The sequence below is a fragment of the Alosa pseudoharengus genome, unplaced genomic scaffold (assembly GCF_046254945.1).
Source record: "Alosa pseudoharengus isolate Yale_2024_CS ecotype anadromous, Long Island Sound unplaced genomic scaffold, YU_APseudo_1.1 YU_APseudo_1.1_scf_12, whole genome shotgun sequence".
Classification (NCBI taxonomy): domain Eukaryota; kingdom Metazoa; phylum Chordata; class Actinopteri; order Clupeiformes; family Clupeidae; genus Alosa; species Alosa pseudoharengus.
Window position 1 is genome coordinate 2707668 of NW_027468587.1, and position 21872 is coordinate 2729539.

A 21872-nucleotide genomic window follows, 5' to 3' on the forward strand; every position below is an offset into this window, starting at 1 on the left:
CATTGCAGCGTACATTGAAAGCTGTAAGCAGCTCGTGGGCAAAACTGACCCATGATCCTCGATCATGACGACACAACATAGATGAGCTCCATTCGGGCAGGGGTAGTCGGGAATCCTGAGACAGGTAAACAGAGGAAATACATCTTCTTAACACTTCCTTCAACAGTAAGCGCTGCAAATGTTCTTTTCAAATCTAACTATCATGCACCAGATAATGTTATACTTTGGTAATGTAGTTGGTCACTAAGAATGTCCTGCAAAAGTTTGTCCAGCATATTCATGCTAACTGTCTTAGCGATTACTGTTAGCTGGGCGCTCTGCATTGGCTCGACGTTAGTTAGCTATCATAAGCCAAGTCGGCTAGCCTGCCATCGCAGCTACTTCGGCGGGCGCTTCTGTCAGCTATCAAGAGCACAACAATTTCCCTAAACTGTAAGGCTACGTGTCGTAGCGTGCAATGGTTAATGGCGACTTTGTATGTCATCGCGGGTACACGTTTAATCCATCGTTGAGAGAAAATGTAATGGTTTTGGCGTCCAACTCCTGCAAGAGAGGACGTCGAAAATATACGGAAGAAACTACAGCTAGCTGGCAGGCTAACTTTAGCCACAACATTTAGCTAACATTTTCGAAAGTGACTAGGTAGCTTGAGAGACTTACTCGTTAGCAACATTTACAGCTGCATGTCTTTGCAAAATAGATTAGTCCTAGCTGTATTGATGTGCATTGGACATTGCTAACAAAAATACATTCTAATTTCCTGATGGATTCAATTTTGTAGCGAGAGTCTCACGCAACACTTACTAGTCACCATTGCAGCGTTTACCATGAAGAAGTTTTACATTTCTGAGGGCGAGTGATGCCAGTCCCAGTATTTGTGTTCTTGTTTCAGTGTTATACTGTATGAGTCATCACTACCACAGCCTTGTTTGACTATATATATATATATATATATATATATATATTTGATTATCTTGTTGATATGTACGTTTTAATATCTTGTTGATATTTACGTTTAAAAAGCACATTTAATATAACATTTACTTAGTGACCTTTTCCCAAACTGTCTGTTGCAGATACCAATCTGTGATACGGGGATGGGGGATATGAAAACCCCAGATTTCGATGACTTGCTGGCAGCGTTCGATATCCCAGACATTGATGCCAAAGAAGCCATACAGTCTGTGCCCGAGGACTCGGAAGGCCATCACAGCAGCACTGGGGGTGGGGTGGGGAAGATAGGCGGTGGAGGCGGTAGTGGTCTACCTCTTCGACCCCCCAGCCCACCCGAGCCCCATCAGACGCCCCACGCCACCGCCCTGTCATCTCAAAGCGGTGAGCCACCAGGGGTCAGTGTCATTGTAAAGAACAGGGTACGAACGGATGCGTTTGGCGAGGGAGAGTGCGACTCGGGTCGAGACGGCCCTGGTGGAGCCGGGGCGCAGGGAGGGGCGGTCGGAGCGCTGCCCGCTCCCCGTCTCGGCCTCAGGATGCAGGGAATGGGCTGCGGCGAGCCCTTGATCCATAACGGCTTCGAGGAGTGTGCGGCGGAGGCCAGCGAGCTCCCGCTGAGCCCCACTCAGACTCAGAGTCACTCCAACGGCCAGCTGTGGTCACCTGCCTCCCCAAAAGCAGCCGCCGAGGGCGCGTCAGCCACCAGTGCTGGCGGCTTCGGCAGAGTGAAGCCACTGGGGGCACAGGGTCCCAACGACACCATGCCGAAGGCTCGCAAGCCCAGCGTGACTCAGCCTCAGGAGGAGGAAACACACGCTGGTGATGTCGCAGACCGATCCGCTGCCGTCCCGGCGTCCAGCGACGCCCTGTCCTCCCATGAGTCCACCTCGCCTGCGGGGCGGGTCTCGACATTCTTCTCCCCGCCAGCACCTCCCCCGCTCTCCAGCTCCGCCACTCCCCCTTCTCCTCCGTCTAACTCCTCTTCTCTCTTTGAAGGTCCACTTCTCCCCTCATCGCCCCTTCCCACTGGCTCTCAGCTGCGGAGCGAAGTCCCTGGGCCCGCTTTGCAGCGTACGGCATCCGAGGACGAGGAGTCGGAGCCGGACCTCGGCAGTCCCCCCTTGGTGATCCAGGAGAGCCCGGACCTGCTCATGTGCTCCCCTCCTAAGTTCCCCCGTCGCAAGCGCTCCTCGTCATCGGGCATGTTCAGCTCTCCCTCCCCGACTGCCTCTCCCACCAATCTCCCCACACCCCCCGCCACAGTCACCGTGCCTCCCCTGGCCGACTGCAGCCCTCGCCAGCGGCCTCCCTCCCCCAAACGCACCCCCGCGGAGCAGCGCAACCCGGAGCACGTCATCGAGGAGCGGGACTCGCCGGAGAGCCCCGAGCCCGAGCCGCCGGCCTCGTCCCAGGGGAAGCGCTCCACCACGCTCCCCACCCTCACCCAGAGAGGCCCCAGCACAGACCAGACGTCCGCCCCACCACCCGCAGCTCACGGGGCCACCTGGAACAAGGCGGAAGAGGAGGAAGAGGAGGAGGAGGAAGAAGATGATGATGATGATGATGAGGAGGAGGAGGAGGAGGAGACGATGATTACGAGAGAGGAGCAGTCCATGGAGACCGGAGGGAGCAGCAAAGGGGAGCGCGTGGAGGATGGGGAGGAGCAGATGGAGGTGGACGAGCAGGACGGCAGCCCTGGCCCTACTGCGGTCAACGCCGACGGCTCCCCCTCTCCCTCCATGATGAAGGTCAGGATCAGAACGGTCAAGACCCCTACGGGCAGCATCACGAGGACTGTGACCAGAGTGGCCCCGAACAGGGCGGCTGCCACCGGCACCACCAAGGACGCCGGCACTAAAGCTTCTCTGGGAGGCCAGAAGGTGATCCGGCCCAAAAGACCTGGCGCGCCACTTCCTGGGCAGAACCAGAGGTCAAAGGGCGCGATGGTCCTGCCCGTGTCCACCTTGCAGGACGCCAGCACCGCCATGCTCTTGGCAGCCAGCAAGGCCCAGAACAAGATGGCCGCCGCCAGCGGCTCCTCCAAGCTGTCTGCCACGGCGGTGAGCATCACCAAAGCCACCACGCTCCCCTCGGTGTCCTCGTCCCCGGCCACGTCATCTGTGGGCGCGAGCGCCAGATCCGCCGGCCAGAAGCCGGTCAACGGCAGCATCCTGGCCTCCACGGTGGCCACGCTCACCACCGGCAGCGGCGGCAATAAGCCGGCGTCCATCGTGAACAGCGGCGGCGCCGTCATCTCGCGCTCCCAGTCCAGCCTGGTGGAGGCCTTCAACAAGATCCTCAACAGCAAGAACCTGCTGCCCAGCTACAAGCCGGACCTGAGCACGCCGCCGCCGGCCGAGTGGGCACTGCCCATGCCCGCCGCGGGCTACCGCTGCCTGGAGTGCGGCGACTCGTTTGCGCTGGAGCGCAGCCTGGCGCGCCACTACGACCGGCGCTCGCTGCGCATCGAGGTGACGTGCAACCACTGCGCCAAGCGGCTGGCCTTCTTCAACAAGTGCAGCCTGCTGCTCCACGCGCGCGAACACAAGGAGCGTGGCCTGGTCATGCAGTGCTCGCACCTCGTCATGCGGCCGGTCAGCGTGGAGCAGATGATCGGACAGCAGGACACCACACCCATAGGTCTGTGTGTTTGTGTCTGTGTCTGTGTCTGTGTCTGTGTTTGTGTCTGTGTCTGTGTCTGTCCTTGATTTCACTGTAATTATACTCCTGGTAAATTGTTCATCAACATCAACAATCAATAATCGAAAAAAGAAAAAAATGCCTAATTTCTTTTTTACGTCATATAAATGTCGTTTTTAAGTCGTGTAAATCTGCTTTGTAAACCTTTGCATTTTATGGGATTCAGATAGTTAGTCATGATCAAATGCAGCTGTTAACATGGTCATATGTCCTGTGCATGTATTCAAAAATATTAGTAACAGTTGTATTCAGTAGCATCTTATTTTATCTTGTGTGTTCTTTCACTCTACCCAATTAACAGTGCTTTGGGGGTGTGCAAGTCCTCCCTTCAGTTGTGTTCTGACCGATCAACACTTTTCTTCCCTCCATCTCTCCCGTTTTTCTCAGGTGTGCTCTCCACCCCTGTGTCCTCGACCCCCTGCGCCCCCGGGGCCTCTAGCCCAGGTAAGGAGGAGAGCGCCAGCCCCGCTGGCCCCCAGGTGCTGCTGCCCCTGCCCTGCAAGAAGGCCGAGCCCCTGCAGTACACTAACAACAGGTAAACCCCCTACCACCCGCAAGCTAGCGCTAAACCCCCTACCACCCGCAAGCTAGCGCTAAACCCCCTACCACCCGCAAGCTAGCGCTAAACCCCCTACCACCCGCAAGCTAGCGCTAAACCCCCACCCGCAAGCTAGCGCTAAACCCCCACCCGCAAGCTAGCGCTAAACCCCCACCCGCAAGCTAGCGCTAAACCCCCACCCGCAAGCTAGCGCTAAACCCCCACCCGCAAGCTAGCGCTAAACCCCCACCCGCAAGCTAGCGCTAAACCCCCACCCGCAAGCTAGCGCTAAACCCCCACCCGCAAGCTAGCGCTAAACCCCCACCCGCAAGCTAGCGCTAAACCCCCACCCGCAAGCTAGCGCTAAACCCCCACCCGCAAGCTAGCGCTAAACCCCCACCCGCAAGCTAGCGCTAAACCCCCACCCGCAAGCGCTAAACCCCCACCCGCAAGCGCTAAACCCGCTACCACCCGCAAGCTACTGTCTGTTTCAGAGGGTCTGAGCGCTTGCTGGGCCAGGGATGAACGTTGTAGCTATATTGTGACGGAATTCAGACAGTGTCAAAAGAGCGGTTGCCTTCTCCGCTGTCTAGCAGATGGTGGTGGTAATGCACTCCGTTTGCACTGCCGAAAAAGAAGAAGGGTTCACTGGCCTGTTCTTCTTCTTCAATGAGGTTTTTTGTAGCAGTTTGCAAACGGAGTGCACTATCACCATCTGCTGGACTGAGGTGTAATGGCAAGTGTACCCTGTAGCCTCGTTCTGACCGCCGGGTGAATAAGGCGAATAGGGTGCTGCTCAGGGCAATAGGGTGATGGTCAGGGCAATAGGGTGCTGCTCAGGCCAAAAGGGTGATGGTCAGGGCAATAGGGTGATGGTCAGGGCAATAGGGTGCTGCTCAGGCCAAAAGGGTGATGGTCAGGGCAATAGGGTGTTGCTCAGGCCAAAAGGGTGATGGTCAGGGCAATAGGGTGCTGCTCAGGGCAATAGGGTGCTGGTCAGGGCAGGTGCTTCTTCTGGGGCAATAGGGTGCTGGTCAGGGCAATAGGGTGCTGCTCAGGGCAGGTGCCTACGGTGGCTAGCGCTTCCTATAGGCTGTCCCTCTTCATGACCCTATGGGCCCCTGCCGGCACGCCTCCGTGACGTTCAATTTATTGACCACAAGCGAGTCTAGCAGTAACTTGGGTTGACTGCTTCTGAAGTCAGCCGTTGTCCTGCGATGTAAATTCGGATTGTTTGCTACGTTCACACTACGTTCAGTCCCTCTGAAATAGACTCCGCCCAATCGGAACCGCTAATCAACAGCACATGAATCAGCCCAGTACAACACTATCTACCGAACCGCTAATCAACAGCACATGAATTAGCCCAGTACAACGTGAACCTGAGGAGGACTGCAGCCAGCCAGCCAGCAACCCACATGCCCAAAGGGCTTTTAGTCTAGAACCTTTGAGTCTTTTTATGATGTGAGGGATGTGTGTGTATAAGCTGATGTGTACCAATAATAAAAGGCTGCTTGTATGATCATGGGATGTTTTTAGGGTAGAATATGTGTAGCAGTTATGTAGCGTTGAGATATGTAGGCTTGTGATTGCTGTGGTAACGGCCTGCTGTAGACATGGCTGCTATGCTGAGAATGAGCTCACGTTGAGTTTGATTGGCAGGTGTCCAGAGTGCAAGAGCCAGTTCAGCGGGAAAGCGGAGATGGTGGCCCACTTCCAGGAGGTCAAAGCTTCCGCTAACACTGTGAGTACTGTGTGTGTGTGTGTGTGTGTGTGTGTGTGTGTGTGTGTGTGTGTTTGTCTGTGTCATGTCATGTCGTCTCGGTGTCCTCAATGATTTGTCATGTTAATATTTGTATTTTGCTTCAGTTTGTCATTCCTTCACGCTTGGATTGAGTTGAACTCCTGTGTTATTACTTATCGATAGACTTTGGGTAGAGAATTATCCACGACTTGGCCAAACACGGGTGAATTGGCGCCTCATAACCCCCCCCCCCCAACCCCACACCATGTTGGACTTATTTTTAGATTCATCTAATTGTACCCTCCTCTGGTTTGTTGTTGAAGCTCACTGTCATTCACCTTGAAGTGTGTGAGCGTGAGTGTGTATGAGCTCTAATTTAAGGACACAGACACACACACACACACACACACACACACACACTGATGTGCACCAAGTTCAATCTGACAATGTGCTCCAGTCAGTAGAGCTGCAGCTAAGATGTCAGAAAATGGTGAAAAGAATGTTCAGTGTTTCACAAAGCTCTATTAAAAGCACCATTAGGAGTTTTTTTACCTCAGCGTTTCCAAAAATCATTTTGATGGCACATAACCTCATAAAATGACAAACTGCACTTCTACCATTGTCTGAGCAGCCCTCTATATTACCGACCTAGCAACTTTCTGTGTTCGTGTAGGAACACTATTCTGGCTATATTCCGTAAAAAAATAAAACCAAAATTGCATTTTTACCAAAATTGTTGTTGATTAATTGACTAGTTGACAACTAACTGATTAATTGTTTCAGCCCTATAGTCTTGATTCCTGGGTGGAACACTGAAAGAAGTAACAGGCTTCTAGTCTGGAACAACAGACTACTCGTTAGGATTGTCCAACATCAGTGGTCATTCAGCAGTGTCTCAGCCTTGGGCTTCAGAGTAAGACTACTCGTTAGGATTGTCCAACATCAGTGGTCATTCAGCAGTGTCTCAGCCTTGGGCTTCAGAGTAAGACTACTCGTTAGGATTGGCCAACATCAGTGGTCATTTATCAGTGTCTCAGCCTTGGGCTTCAGAGTAAATGAGCCCTTATTGCTGCTGTTTCCACCATACTGAGTAATCTTGTAATACTTTTGTAAAGGTGGTGATCAAGCTGTGTCCTGTGTGTGTGTGTGATGTGATTCTGTGTGTGTGTGATGTGATTGTGTGTGTGTGTGTGATTGTGTGTGTGTGTGTGTGTAGGCCTGTACCCAGTGCACCCCTCCGATGCTGCTGCCCAACCCCTGCAGCTGGTCAGCCCACCAGCGCATCCATCGCCACCGCTCACCCCACGTGTGTCCTGAGTGTGGGGGCGTCGCACGCCAGGCCAGCTTCCACACACACCTGCAGGAGGCCTGCCTGCACTTCACACGCCGCATCGGCTACAGGTACACACACACACACACACACACACCTGCAGGAGGCCTGCCTGCACTTCACACGCCGCATCGGCTACAGGTACACACACACACACACGCACACACACATATACACACACACACACACACACACACCTGCAGGAGGCCTGCCTGCACTTCACACGCCGCATCGGCTACAGGTAACACACACAGACACACCCACACACACACACACACACACTCACACACACACACCCTCTGTTGCATATTCAGCAAATAAGTATCAAGCTTAGAGTATGTATATCTGGGTATCAAGCTTAGAGTATGTATATCTGGGTGTCAAGCTTAGAGTATGTATATCTGGGTATCAAGCTTAGAGTATGTATATCTGGGTATCAAGCTTAGAGTATGTATATCTGGGTATCAAGCTTAGGCATAAAAAAAAAAAATTCTTGGGTTCCGGTTTCCGACCGACCCTGTCAATTTATGTGCGACCCAAATTTATTTTATGAGCTTGGGGAAGAAATAAGACTAAATACATTAAATAAATCCACAAATAAAAGGCGAACTATAATTATATTAATTACCCCTTGCGTTATGAGCCTATTCTCTCTTTTACAAAGTAGCCTATGCACAGCTGTTCACGAAGACGATTGTTTTAGTCACTTACCAAGGCACTCGCAATTTTGTCCAAACACCGCAACTTCTTGGCAAATTTGACCAATCATCGTAGTTTCACCGTGAAATTTCACCTACCACAACAGTCCCTCGTGCAGAATATTGAGCCAGATGGCACACTTACTTCTGCACCTTCTGCATATGACACCAAAGACTGCCCTAACGTGTTCGTTCCTCTACAGTTTTGATAACAATAAATAGAAGGCTAACATTAATAATTTGCTTACTTGCATCTCTCAACCTGGTGTTGCTAACCTACCTAGGCTATGAAAGTAAGTAATTAAGGCCTACTTGGTTTACTGACATTTGAGTAGGCTATGCAACCCATTGGCAAACGTTTACCTGGATATGTCCTTTTAGCTTATGTCATGTTTGCTAGCTTGTGGGCTTAGTTTGAGTAGTGCTACCAAAATCATAGAAATTAATAAAATTGCAAGACATTTACCTCTTCTATGATCCAAGAATGATTTCATTCGAGTTGTTTTTTTAACATTTATTTTAACCAATGATATTGAAGACATTCCCAATTGCATCCACATATCGTAATGCACTATGCAAAAAGTGATTTACACTCGTAGCCGAACACAGTGAGATGCAAGCCTTCCAATCCACTCAGAAATGTAATTAGGCTACTCTCACGTCCTTAAAGGGGCAGGCAGTCAATTAGACGTACACCACCAATGTAATGACATTAAACAGAAGTGTAGTCAAACAGTTTACATCAATATGAAATTACTAGATACTTACTTGGCTATTAGTAATTATGCAGGCCACAGACTATGAATCATTAAAAAGATATGAACTTAATATGAATTACAAAATATATGAATGTATTGAAACATATGACATGATGCCATCTCTTTAGGTGACTGTCTTTTTTGGACAGTTCTACGAAAGGTTATACTGCTTTGTGAATTACCTCAGTCAAAGCATTTTCACAAATAAAGTAGGCCTACTTTGATTTTCTGTAATCCTTACTGTTTACCTTTGATTATCCTTTTTTAATAAGCATCAAGATGATCAGTGTGATTTTGGTCTTACTAACCTTAATTGCCCTAAATAAAAAAAAAATTAAAAATCGCAACTATTTTTGCAATTTTCACTTCCTCCTGCAATTTCTCCACAAGAAACAGCTAAAAACACTGCAACTTCCATCCAGGCATTTTAGGTCGTAACAGTCTCAAAAAACCTCGTGAAATCCTGGAGGGACTGATTTTCTACCTATCCCTTACTGCCACTGGGAAAAAAAAAAAAAATTCCCTACCGACCCATGGCCTCAACTGACAACCAACAGGAACCAAACCTTTTTTTTTTTTATGCCTTAGAGTATGTATATCTGGGTGTTTGTGTGATTCATGTGGGGGTACTGAGTTTGTAGAGTTTGTGTGACATGAATTGTTGAATGTAAATGTCCTGCAGTGTGTACGTGTGCGTTAGGCTAACTGTGTGAGATACTGTGACTGTGTGTGGTACTTGTGACTTGTTGAATTTAGTACTGACTGTGTGTGTGTGTGTGTGTGTGTGTGTGTGTGTGTGTGTGTGTGTGTGTTTCTGTTTCTGTCTCTCTCAGATGTTTTAGTTGTCAGGTGGTGTTTGGTGGCCTGAACTCGGTCAAGTCCCACATCCAGTCTTCACACTGTGAGGTGTTCCACAAATGCCCCTCTTGCCCCATGGCCTTCAAATCTGCCCCCAGTGCACAGAGCCACATCTCCTCCCAACACCCAACGCTCACCAGTGTCCAGGCCAAGTAGGTTCTGCTGTGGCGGTGTCACGTTACACCTTTGAATGTTGTCAGTGCAGAGAGTGTGTATCCTGCTGTGTGTGAAAAACAGAGAGGAATGAAATAAATGAATCCCCTGTCCGAATACACACAAATGAATTGACACAATTCACTATGTAATGAAACTGCCATAGACTGGAGCTGTTTATTTTAATATTTTAATGAAAATTTGCCGAATCATTATCATTACTATGACATGATCCATCTTCCTCAGGATTCTTGAAGTAATTCAGGAGATCAGTAGTCCAGCTCGGAATGCTTGATCTAAGTCTGCATGTCAGTTGTAGCTTCATGTATGACATGGTAAGCGTGGCTAAGCTGGCTTGTTATGTCTCATGAATCTACAACTAGGTCTGCTTTTCTCCTGTTGGTTCGGGGTCAAAACCTGCTGACTCACTGAGCCTTTAATCACCTTTAATCATCTCATATGTAGTGTACGTGTTGCTCATGATATTTCACTCTGTTTGAACTCCAGGATGATCTACAAGTGCGTGATGTGTGAGACTGTTTTTACCCAGAAGGCCTTGCTCTACGTGCATTTTGACACTCACCTGGCCAATCAGAAGGTGCACGTGTTCAAGTGCCCTGACTGCCCCAAGCTCTACGCCCAGAGGGCCTCCATGATGGACCACATGAAGGTTACGATCCGTTGCTGTTTTTTTAGGACATAAGATTTGAGGTTGTTTCATTTCCATTTATTCATTTAGCAGATGCTTTTATAAAATAATCTCAACCTAATTCAACATTCAAGTTACTTTGCAAAGGAGACCGTAGGTAACAAAAATACTACTACTAGAGGATGAGTGTTTCCTGTTCTTTGGAGTGTTCCACTCTTGTCTTGGTTGATATTGTATGTACTTGAAACATACCAGAATCCTCACAGTGATGCGGAAGGATTAACAGGTTGTTCAAACTCATATTTTTGAAAATACACAATCATTCTGTTGAATCCTTTTTTTTCTTTAACAAAACTCATTCTCGTCTTTGTTCCATGTACATTGAAAGCATGCATTATGCAACTTCAGAAAACAGATTAGATGCACACAATGAGAAGAAATAAGCAATCAGGAAATTCACCAATTAGACTCAGTATCCTTCTGCACAAGTACTGAGAAGGAGTTTAGCATGACACTACTTTGCATTAGTTTTGCATATGGAAATGGCTGTTTATTTTGTAGCTGTAGTATTGGGCCCTGACCTGGCTGTTTATATTGTAGCCGTAGTATCGTTGATCGTTTGGCTATCTGCCCTCCGTCTCTAATCTGTAGCCTGGCTTAATCCCCTCCCATTCTTCTACTTCCTCTTCCTGTCGCTAGACGGCACACAGAGGCTCTGCGGTCAAGCAGGAAGTGTCCGTCGCCGCGGCGTCTTCTCCCATCCCCGCTGTGGCCGCCTCCTCCTCGTCCTCCTCGCCGGCGCTGGTCAAGGGCAAGGCTCTGCTGAAGATGCAGAGCTCGGACGGAGAGGAGTGGGGTCGAGAGCACGAGGAGGACGCCGAGGAGGACGCCGAGGAGGAGGGCGGCAAGCCGGGAGGAAGAGCCAACGGGGGCGGACCGGTCACTCCCACCTGGAGCTGTACACAGTGCCAGACTCGCTACACTGACAAGGAGAACTACATTACCCATATGGCCGAGCTGCATGACAAGGTGAACTACATTACCCTTATGGCCGAGCTGCATGACAAGGTGAACTACATTACCCATATGGCCGAGCGGCATGACAAGGTGAACTACATTACCCATATGGCCGAGCGGCATGACACGGTCAGCCCCCTTTTCCTTCACCGCCATTCAGTGATGCCATTTCAAGCACTCTAGAGCCAGACCTAATGTTTCCTATTGAATATGTTTTCATAGGGAAATAGGGATGTTTAACATTTAGTTTTCACAAACATAACCGTATTCTAAACTCCTAGATCATCTCACTCTCCATATTGCAATCCTTACTCTAGTAAACTAATTGCTAAGGTGCAAGAGAAATTCTGCAAAAGGAAATAAAATAAAACTGTCCGGAATAAAATGCATTGATGTGAGCTGGTGATTTTTAGTTGCGTTGTCCCTCTCCTGAGACTGAGCCTAATCCGTCTTGGCCAACAGTGGCTCTGTAAGTGTGTCAGCTGGTGCAGCTGCAGTTGACTCACTCCATTGGTTTGATGGGCATGAAGAGTTGCACTCATAGGTGCTCTTTCCCCCCAAGGAAATCATTTGTGGTTACATTTTGGCTTATCTTGTGTTTGTGTGCATGTGTGTGTGCGTGTGCATGTGTGTGTGTGTGCGTGCGTGTGTGTTTGTGTGTTTTGTGTGTGTGTGTTGTGTGTGCATGTGTGTGTGCGTGTGCATGTGCGTGTGTGTTGGTTTCTCTCTGTGCTTGTCTGAGCAGGTCCTGAAGAAGTTCCCATGTGATCTGTGTGAGGGCTCCTTCTCCTCCTCCTCCAGCCTCAGGAGGCACATCCGCCTCAAACACAAAGACAACAGACGTCTCTTCCTCTGCCAGTGAGGACACACTCACACATGTTCATAAACGTGATATCCTTGGAAATACTTACCTACATTATTAGAGAAAGGCAAACTACTACCAAAAAGCTCTGCTTTGCCATTGTAATCATATATATATATAGGGGCAGCCGTGGCCTATTGGTTAGCCCTTCGGACTTGTTACCGGAGGGTTGCCGGTTCGAACCCCGACCAGTAGGCGCGGCTGAAGTGCCCTTGAGCAAGGCACCTAACCCCTCACTGCTCCCCGAGCGCCGATGTAGCAGGCAGCTCACTGCGCCGGGATTAGTGTGTGCTTCACCTCACTGTGTGTTCACTGTGTGCTGAGTGTGTTTCACTAATTCACGGATTGGGATAAATGCAGAGACCAAATTTCCCTCACGGGATCAAAAGAGTATATATACTATACTTATACTTATGTGTGTGTGTGTGTGTGTGTGTGCAGGTTGTGTGTGGACAGTAAGCGCTCCTTCAGCAGCCGTCTCAGTCTGGAGAGACACATGCAGACCCAGCATGCACCTGGAGCCCCGTTGCCAGGGAGACCAGTGGACCGACCGGTCTGACCCCACCTTTTCACTCCCCTGCCCAATCAGACGGTGGCAACTCATTTGACTGTCAGCATTAATACTAGCCGACTGGCCTGAACACCTGTAATACCAAACCCACCCAAACATACCAGGAGTTTAATACCCCCCCCTCCCCCATAGTGTATGTGTTCTTTAACCACAAATATTTTCAAAGATGAAATATTTATCCCTCTCTCCCTCCCTTTCTCTCTCTCTCCCTCTGTCCCTCTCTCTCTCCCTCCCTCTGTCTCTGTCTCTCCCTCTCTCTCTCTCTCTCTCCCTCTCTCTCTCTCTCTCCCTCTGTCTCGCTCTCCCTTTCTCCCTCTCTCTCCCTTTCTCCCTCTCTCTCTCTCTCTCTCTCTCTGTAGAAACGAGGCTCTGTCTTCTCTGAAGCAGCAGACAGCTCCTCCGAACTGGACGCCACTGTGAGTTCTCTGGGTGGGGCGTCGGCGGAAGAGGACTCCCGATTGGCTGGGCCTCCAGGAGGCGTGTCCCGAGGCAGAGGAGGAGTGGTCAAGCAGGAGGAGACGACAGGCTTCCGCTGCATGCCCTGCGGCTTCGCCACCGAGGACCAGGCCGAGTTTCTGGCCCACATCCCGAGTCACCGTGGCGACGGAGCTCTGCAGTGCCAGCAGTGCGGCGCGTGTTTCGCCTCTGGACCGTCCCTCAGCCGCCATCGCTTCATCAGCCACCGCGTGCGAGACACGGCGCCCGAGCACCACCATCACCACCACCACGCTGCTGCCGCCGCCGCCGACACAGACGGCCTGGCCGACGGAGAGCTCGGTGCGGATGCGCTGGGGTCAGGCGTGGGCTCCCCGGGGTCGTTGTCGCCGTCGCAGCAGCAGGGCGACGAGGAGAAGGGGCCGTGCGCGTGCAGGGTGTGCGGCCGGCGCTTCAACAAGGCCTCCGACCTCAACACACACTTCCGCACGCACGGCATGGCCTTCATCACCGCTCACAAGACCGACAAGCCCGTCTGAGAGCCACAGAGAGACAGTGACCATCGGCCAGAGCCTTGTGCCCGTTAGCTTTCCATCACCCAGGAGCCTCTGAGATGACCATGAAATCAAAGACTCGTTCACCTTGACAAGGGAGCTTGGCCCAGTTTGCAGGTCCTGATTGATTAAAATGGTTCTCGGAATCACTCACCCCCTTGGTCTGTTACCAGATTAACTGGTTTTGTTTATTTTGTTGCTGTTGTACATTTTTGCAATTCAGCCATTACCTTCTGTCCGAACTAAAGGTTCCCACAGAAAAAGCATCTGGACCAGAGAGGAGGGGATGGGGAGCCATGATTGAGATGGAGTGGGAGAAGGACCCCTAGAGCTGCCCCCTCTGTTGCCTGTTCTTTATAGCGCTTTCATTAAGGCACCAGACAATCACAGTCTGCAGGAAGTAATCAGAGCATTGTATTGTATGCATACTTAGTTTAAGCAATCAATTGATTTGTCATGATCCTTGTAGAATGTTTGGTGACCGCAAGCTTGAGACACTGGTTGTAATTCACCATGGTCTCTTGCCACTTAAGGAATTTCCTCTTAAATTGGCTGATCCACAAAGTGCCCTTGACTGGGAATTTTGAGAATGTAGTTCTATAAGTGTGTGTGTGTTTGTGTGCACATGCCTGTGCTTGCGTGTTTGCAAGGAGAGCATCTGTCTGTCATAAGTTCATGTTCTTTCAAACTGAGTGTGTGTCTCAAACTGAGTGTCTCACCTTTAAAGTGAATCCCATTCCTGATCATTTTTTTTAGCATACAGTATATCTGGTGTGTGTGTGTGTGTGTGTGTGTGTGTGTGTGTGTGTGTGTGTGTGTGTGTGTGTGTGTGTGTGTGTGTGTGTGTGTGTGTGTGTGTGTGTGTGTGTGTGTGTGTGTGTGTGTGTGTGTGTGTGTGTGTGTGTGTGTGTGTGTGTGTAAGGGAGGGAGAGAGAGAGAAGGTGGTAAGCTGTAAGGTGTTAATTTTGCTTGCTTAACAGAAAAAAACAGTTTATGAAGACAACAATGAGATCACTGTAAATGCATAGATTTTTTTCTTCATATTTTATTCTCTAGTCTGTGAAATCCGGTATATGAGAAATTTTATATGTTGGTTGTGTGTGCGTGTGCATGCGTGCGTGCGTGCGTGTGTGTACAATGGCACCAGCAACAGTTCTCTCCAGATCCCTCTCCTGTCCTCTGTTTGTGAAACTTTAGTTGCTTTCTAATATAAAATATGAAATAATTGAGTAATTGTTCTTAAATAAAATATTCAGGCTCTTATTAAACGTGTGTCCTAAACTTTCATTGCATTTGATGTGCAGCTAACATCCTCACATTCTGCTCCAGTTCTTCCATGTAGTCAGACCACATCTGGTAGACAACCGTTATTCGATCATCCCCACAGCCAAGAGTGTGTGTGTGTATGTGTGTGTCTACACTAAGGAGCTAAGGTAACATCAACTAATGTAGGCATGTTGCAGCTCCATCAAAAGTGCCCATGTCTCATATACAGCATGTATATCACTATTATAACATTCAACACAGAGTTATAGATGATGAATATAAATATATAAGTACATGAGCGTTGATATATGAATATAGAGCAGAGCTTATATGATCTTTTAGTGTGTTGGCATGCTGTCCCTGAAACCATGTCATTTTCTTCGTAACATCAAATTGCCCAGTCAGTGTACATAAGTCCTTTCACCTGATGTACTCCGGAAACGACAACCTAAAACCAGTCCCTGATTAGGATAACTAACTCTGCCAAATATGTATCTCCAAGTAACCTATGTAGTTACATTTTCAGCAACCAGACATCCAGATAATAGACTAATCTAACATAAATCCAGATAATAGACTAATCTAACATAAATCCAGATAATAGACTAATCTAACATAAATCCTAGTAGCAGAAGCAGTAAGGGCTTCAGGAGGAGCACAATTCCCCCCATGGTGTGACTGGTGGAACCTGCAAGACAAAAAAATCAGTTATTTAAGGTAGTCACCTGCTTTTGTAGCTATTCATTTCAGATTTGTATTTCCTGTCTTCCTCTCGTGAGTTGTAATATGTGTTTCCCCCCGATACCATAGATGTCCCATGCCATGCCATTTTCACTCTCACTCTCAGTTAATTTACTTTTTATAGCACTTTATTTCCACCATTTCTCAGAAGTTACACGTCAGTTTATTTGGGTCGAGTGCCCACGGGGACCTAGGTTCAAATTCGACCTGCGGTCATTTCCCAATCCCACCCCATCTCCCTATCCCTCTCGCTTGCTGTCAATCTTCACTGTCCTAATTAAACAAATCTAATCTAATTAAACAAAACAGCCCCAAAATTCTACTTAAAAAAAGAATGCCTCCTCCTGCTCCTGGTGACCAGCCTCACCTCCGGTCTGGGGCACTGGGGAGCTGTGAGAGCCTCCTGAGCTGGGCTCCCCGGCGCGGATATAGGCCACGCCCAGCGCGTCAGCCAGACCCTTCCTCTGCTCCGCCCCTAGCTCCGCCCGCTGAGCCTCCGTAACCATGGCGGCGTTGTCAGGACCCAGCGCCTGCAGCTGGCTGACCGAGAGTGCCTGACCAAAAAAAGTCAATAGATTTGTCCAGAGTGGCAAATGGAACACATGCTGATGTGTGACATCATGGAAATGGAGCTAAACAGGTGTCGGGTGACCATATTTGGGTGTGATGCTCAAGTGTGGTGGTGGAATTTAATATCGAAAACACATGAAAACCGATCCCATGTTTCTACAGGCTCTCAGTAACCCCCTCATTTATATCTGCCCTGAGCTTTAAATGTGGCCAGACTAACGGGTACAAGTCTCAGTACTCCAAAAAGAGCCAGCAGCAAGAGAGGCTTTTGACCAGGAACTCACAGCGCACGCACACACACACACACACACACACACACACACACACACACACACACACACACACACACACACCATACTCACAGCCAAGTGCTTGGGGGGGATGAGAGGGATGGCGGAGGCCTTGATGAAGGAAAACACGGAGTGGGTCAGACTCTGCAGTTCTGCTGCCTCCAGACCAGCTGACGGAGGAAGAAGAGGAAGAAGAAGACAGGTGGTCACAGACACTCAAAGCCCACAATGCAACAGGACTACGTCCAGACGAGAGTGTATGCAGATTGAAGTAATACTTCAAAAAGCCACACATTATTATGTAATTCTGAAGGCTTTGTGATAGTGAAGTTTCTTCTTCTACAAATTTTGCACCTCAAATGTTTGTCTAAAATAGACTTTTTGGACACCACCCTCAGAATGGCATCACATCAATGTCTTAAAGTGTTAGTAGTATAGTGTTGTAGTAAAGTATTGTAGTAGTTGCAGTGTTAGCGTTCAGTTTAATGGGACGTGAGGCAGAGCTAACACACCCAGGATGTTCCCTAGGGAGGTGACCTGCCCCTCACTCCAGCTCTGCGGCTCCCCGAACACCAGCACAGCCTTCCTCTTGAAGCTCTCCAGCTGAGGCTTATCACATGGGGTGTAGCCCACCGCCTCTGCAGCCTCCCTACACACACACACACACACACACCATACATACCATACAGAGACACACACACACACACACACACACACACACACCATACATACCATACAGAGACACACACACACACACACACACACACACACACACCATACAGAGACACACACACACACACACCATACATACCATACACACACACACACACACACACACACACACACACACACACACACACACACACACACACACACCATACAGAGACACACACACACACACACACACCATACAGAGACACACACACACACACACACACCATACAGAGACACACACACACACACACACACACACCATACAGACACACACACACACACACACACACACACACACACACACACACACACACACACACACACACACACACACACACACACCATACAGAGACACACACACACACACACACCATACAGAGACACACACACACACACACACACACACACACACACACACACACACACACACACACACCATACAGACACACACACACACACACACACCATACAGAGACACACACACACACACCATACAGACACACACACACACACACACCATACAGAGACACACACACACACACACACACCATACAGAGACACACACACACACACACACACACACACACACACACACACACACCATACAGACACACACACACACACACACACCATACAGAGACACACACACACACACCATACAGACACACACACACACACACACACACACACCATACAGAGACACACACACACACACACACACCATACAGAGACACACACACACACACACACCATACAGAGACACACACACACACACACACACACACACACACACACACACACACACACACACACACACACACACACACACACCATACAGAGACACACACACACACACACACCATACAGAGACACACACACACACACACACCATACAAAGACACACACACACACACACACCATACAGAGACACACACACACACACACACACACACCATACAGAGACACACACACCATACAGAGACACATACACACACACACCATACAGACACACATACACACACACACACACCATACAGAGACACACACACCATACAGAGACACATACACACAGACCATACAGAGAGACACACACACACACACACACACACACACACCATACAGAGACACATACACACACACACAGGGATGTATTACTGCACGGGCCTACCGGGCCCAGGCCCAGGAGCCCAAGGGGTCAGGGGGCCCTGAAGCTCAAGCCTTTGCATCACTGCCTCAATATCAACAAATCAGGATGTAGGCTATGAATCCGATTGAATTTAGTATTGTCCATCCCCAAAATGCACCAGAATACAGGAAATCACATCAAACAAATTTTGGGATTTGTTGGGATGGGAGGACCCCCAAACCCCCCCTCCCACATATGCGACAATTAATGGGGGCCCCTTAAAACATCTGGGCCCAGGGGCCCGAAAGTTCATAATCCGCCCATGCACACACACCATACAGAGACACATACACACACACACACACACCGTACAGAGACACACACACACACACACCGTACAGAGACACATACACACACACACACACACCGTACAGAGACACACACACACACACACCGTACAGAGACACATACACACACCATACAGAGACACACACACACACCATACAGAGACACATACACACACACACACACACACACACACACACACACACACACAAACACATACCATGAATGCACACACACACACACACACACACATACCATGAATGCACACACACACACACAAACATACAGACATTTCTGAATTCTGTGATGATTTCCTCAGGTACCCCCCCCCCCCCCCGAGAGCTGCTGTCCCACCTGAAGGAGTCGTTGCTAAGCTGCTGGGTCTCCTCTGGCTCCAGCCCGCAGATGAACTGGCCCAGGCCCACGATGTCCAGGTCCTGCAGCTGGGCCGCAGACCTGCCCGTGCGCTCCTGGAAGCCCCGCCACACGTCTCTTCTCTGGACACAGCAGGAAATCACCACCAACACCGTCACCGTCAGTGGCCACGCTGCATTACTGTATCTCTTCATCATAAGCACTGTCACTGTCTACATCATAGGTTCTCAAAGTGCGGCCCGGGGGCCAATGGCGGCCCGCGGAAACATTTCTGGCGCCCGCGGAAACATTTGATAACATCTGTACAACTGTTAAAACTGTACAACTGTACTGTGCGCTTTGAAAAGAATGAATCTCCGTTTAGTGGTGTTTCGTGGCCGTCAGGTTTTGCTGTGGTGCTTTGGTAGCTGGAATTGGCCCTGAATAAGGCCTATGCTGATAAGAAGCAAGGCACACTGAGGGCTCTATCTTCCGTCCCGGCGCAATTGACTTTGTATACTCGCGCGTTTGTCTTTCCTATTTTGCAGTCAGCGCATATTGGAATTTTCCCTCCACAGGTACATGCCGGTAAATTAGGGAATTCGATTGCGCCCACAGGGGCGGTTCAGCGAAAAGACGGGGCGTGTTCCGGCGCAAACGTTCACTGTTGATATTTTGCAGTTTCAGAAAACAATTCCGCCACAGACCAGGAACTCCCTGGTCTAAAGTCTGTGGCGAAAATGCAGATGCTATTTTAAGGGCGCGTGCATGACCACAGGCCTGCATGAATGAATGCGTTGCACACCAATCTACAGACACCTCCGTGCACAGACGGAAACATTCAAAGCCTTGATAATATTTGTCCATTTCCCGGTTTTGTTCGTGCATTGGTGACCTAGATATTTAGTAGCCTATATAGTACAACATCTACATGCAATATCTTTACAACAACGCCTAATTACGACCTATTAATCTGGACAACTTTATAGGCTACAGCCCTATAAAGGCTAAAGTTACTTTTAGTTTTGTTCCAATTTACCGTTGTGTAAGGTTTTAAGCACCATCATTTTGCCTACCTTGTTGTAGCCCATCTGAAATAACTCCAAGCTTTGCTATGTTCCCTCCATCCTTTCGTTATTTTCAAAAAACGTTTTATATCCATGATGGCCTTGAAGTCTTGAGTTAGTGAATTAGCTTAAATCAGCTTTTCATGTGCTGTTAACCAGCAACAGATAGTACAAGAAAGCAGCAAGTATGGTTACAATTTCTGTACAATTTCTGTAGTTGCTGCATCCATTCATTGTTATTCTCTCTCCTGCTCAAATAAATGTTGTGCGTGAATTAAGTTGATGATAACGTGTTTACAAACTCTGCTTTACAGAAAATATTGTAAATAGTCTACTGTCACGCAGTTAATGGGATACTGTGCAGAGTTGAAAGTTAGGTCAACTTAAACAAAGCCCTTGCTTGGCCGCCTGTGCTGCGCAACGCACACTTAGCTCCTCTCATCTATACAATGTAGTTCCCATTTCTGTAAACCATACATAATTTCAAAGAAAAATATTACCACTCGAGGGAAATCAGTGTGGTGTCCATGTGAAAAAATAGGCATAAATCTAGCGTACACATTGCGTTGATGACATAAATTAGGAAATGTTAGAGGACTTCAGGAGACGTGATGTTGAACTGCATGCCGATGCCATTTAACCCAAATGCCCCAGCGGCAGCACGGGAGAGAAGAGATTAACTGACAGAAGATATGCATTGTCTATAGAGAGGTAATGTTAGATTACATTGTACATTGCAAATATATCACCATGCATTCATAACCTCGTGATTCAGTGAGAATGATCCCAAAACATCGGAAAGTATGTCTTTGTGACAATTCTGTATTACATTTTGTCAAGATGAAAAATCAATAGCTAACTGTTCCCAACTGAACAGTGATTATAGCGCTGTGAACGCTCCTGGCTGCGCCTGGCAAATACGCCACCATAATAGCAATCAGCTATGGAACAAGCGTGCCTGTTGTTAAAGGGAATGTGAGATGACGCTCTGATTGGTTTATTGCACGTTACGCCCAAACCACACCCATAATTAATGTAGCTACTTCAGACAACCCCATTTTAGATTTGCGTTGGGCGCAACAGTCAAATATCCCGCCGGTAAAATAGCATCAGCGCCCGAGATCCGCCCACAAAGTGAATTGCGTTTTGCGCAAAGACACTTCCGTTTTAGACCATTAAAATAGGGCCCTGAGACTGTTTGTTCTAAATAAGTTTGTACTTGAAATGGACTGCAACCAGAACAGTTATATCCCAAATTTGTCTGTTGAGGGTAGAGAAGCCCAGGGATTGTGAAAGTTTTGCCAGGTTTAGCCTCAGTTATGAATTAAAATGTGTTTAATGCAATAAATATAAACTGTAGAGATGCAACCTGGTTATTAAAATGATTACAAATGGGATTTTTTTCCAGGTTTTTTTTTCTTTTTCTCCCCCCGCCCCTTTGGCAGCCCTCAGTTAATGTTGGGTTCCTGAATTGGCCCTCACCAGTCACAACTTTGAGAACCCCTGGTCTACATTGTGCACAGTTTAAAGCTGCAGTTGGCAAGATTTTTTTGATCATATTCACTGAAACCGACACTA

The 21872-nt window shown here is 48.6% G+C and overlaps 2 protein-coding genes across 8 annotated transcripts in view; one reads left to right on the forward strand and one right to left on the reverse strand.

Annotated features, from left to right (window-relative positions):
- The first annotated feature begins 57 nt into the window (after positions 1–57).
- Positions 58–15089, forward strand: LOC143118689 (zinc finger protein 687a-like). Of its 7 annotated transcripts, XM_076279749.1 has the most exons (12): positions 58–124; positions 1077–1335; positions 1951–3594; positions 4042–4189; positions 5855–5936; positions 7153–7337; positions 9556–9732; positions 10241–10403; positions 11082–11411; positions 12145–12257; positions 12703–12814; positions 13192–15089. In XM_076279749.1, the coding sequence occupies exons 2-12, from the start codon at positions 1098–1100 to the stop codon at positions 13804–13806; spliced, it is 3807 nt and encodes a 1268-aa protein (XP_076135864.1). In that variant the 5' UTR covers positions 58–124; positions 1077–1097; the 3' UTR covers positions 13807–15089. The 7 variants fall into 7 exon arrangements, 6 of the variants coding, with proteins under 6 accessions (XP_076135864.1, XP_076135859.1, XP_076135863.1 ...); XR_012986200.1 differs by having other exon boundaries at positions 1077–3594; positions 12703–12871; positions 13192–13330; XM_076279744.1 differs by having other exon boundaries at positions 1077–3594.
- A 99-nt stretch (positions 15090–15188) lies between these two features.
- otoa (otoancorin) overlaps positions 15189–21872 on the reverse strand; it is a 32375-nt gene continuing 25691 nt past the window's right edge. The window contains exons 25-29 of the mRNA XM_076279598.1: positions 19228–19370; positions 17201–17337; positions 16761–16858; positions 16196–16382; positions 15189–15775 (exon numbers count right to left, since the gene is read on the reverse strand). Coding sequence (XP_076135713.1) covers positions 15693–15775; positions 16196–16382; positions 16761–16858; positions 17201–17337; positions 19228–19370 — 648 coding nt within the window. The 3' untranslated portion in view covers positions 15189–15692. The remainder of the gene's footprint in view (positions 15776–16195; positions 16383–16760; positions 16859–17200; positions 17338–19227; positions 19371–21872) is intronic.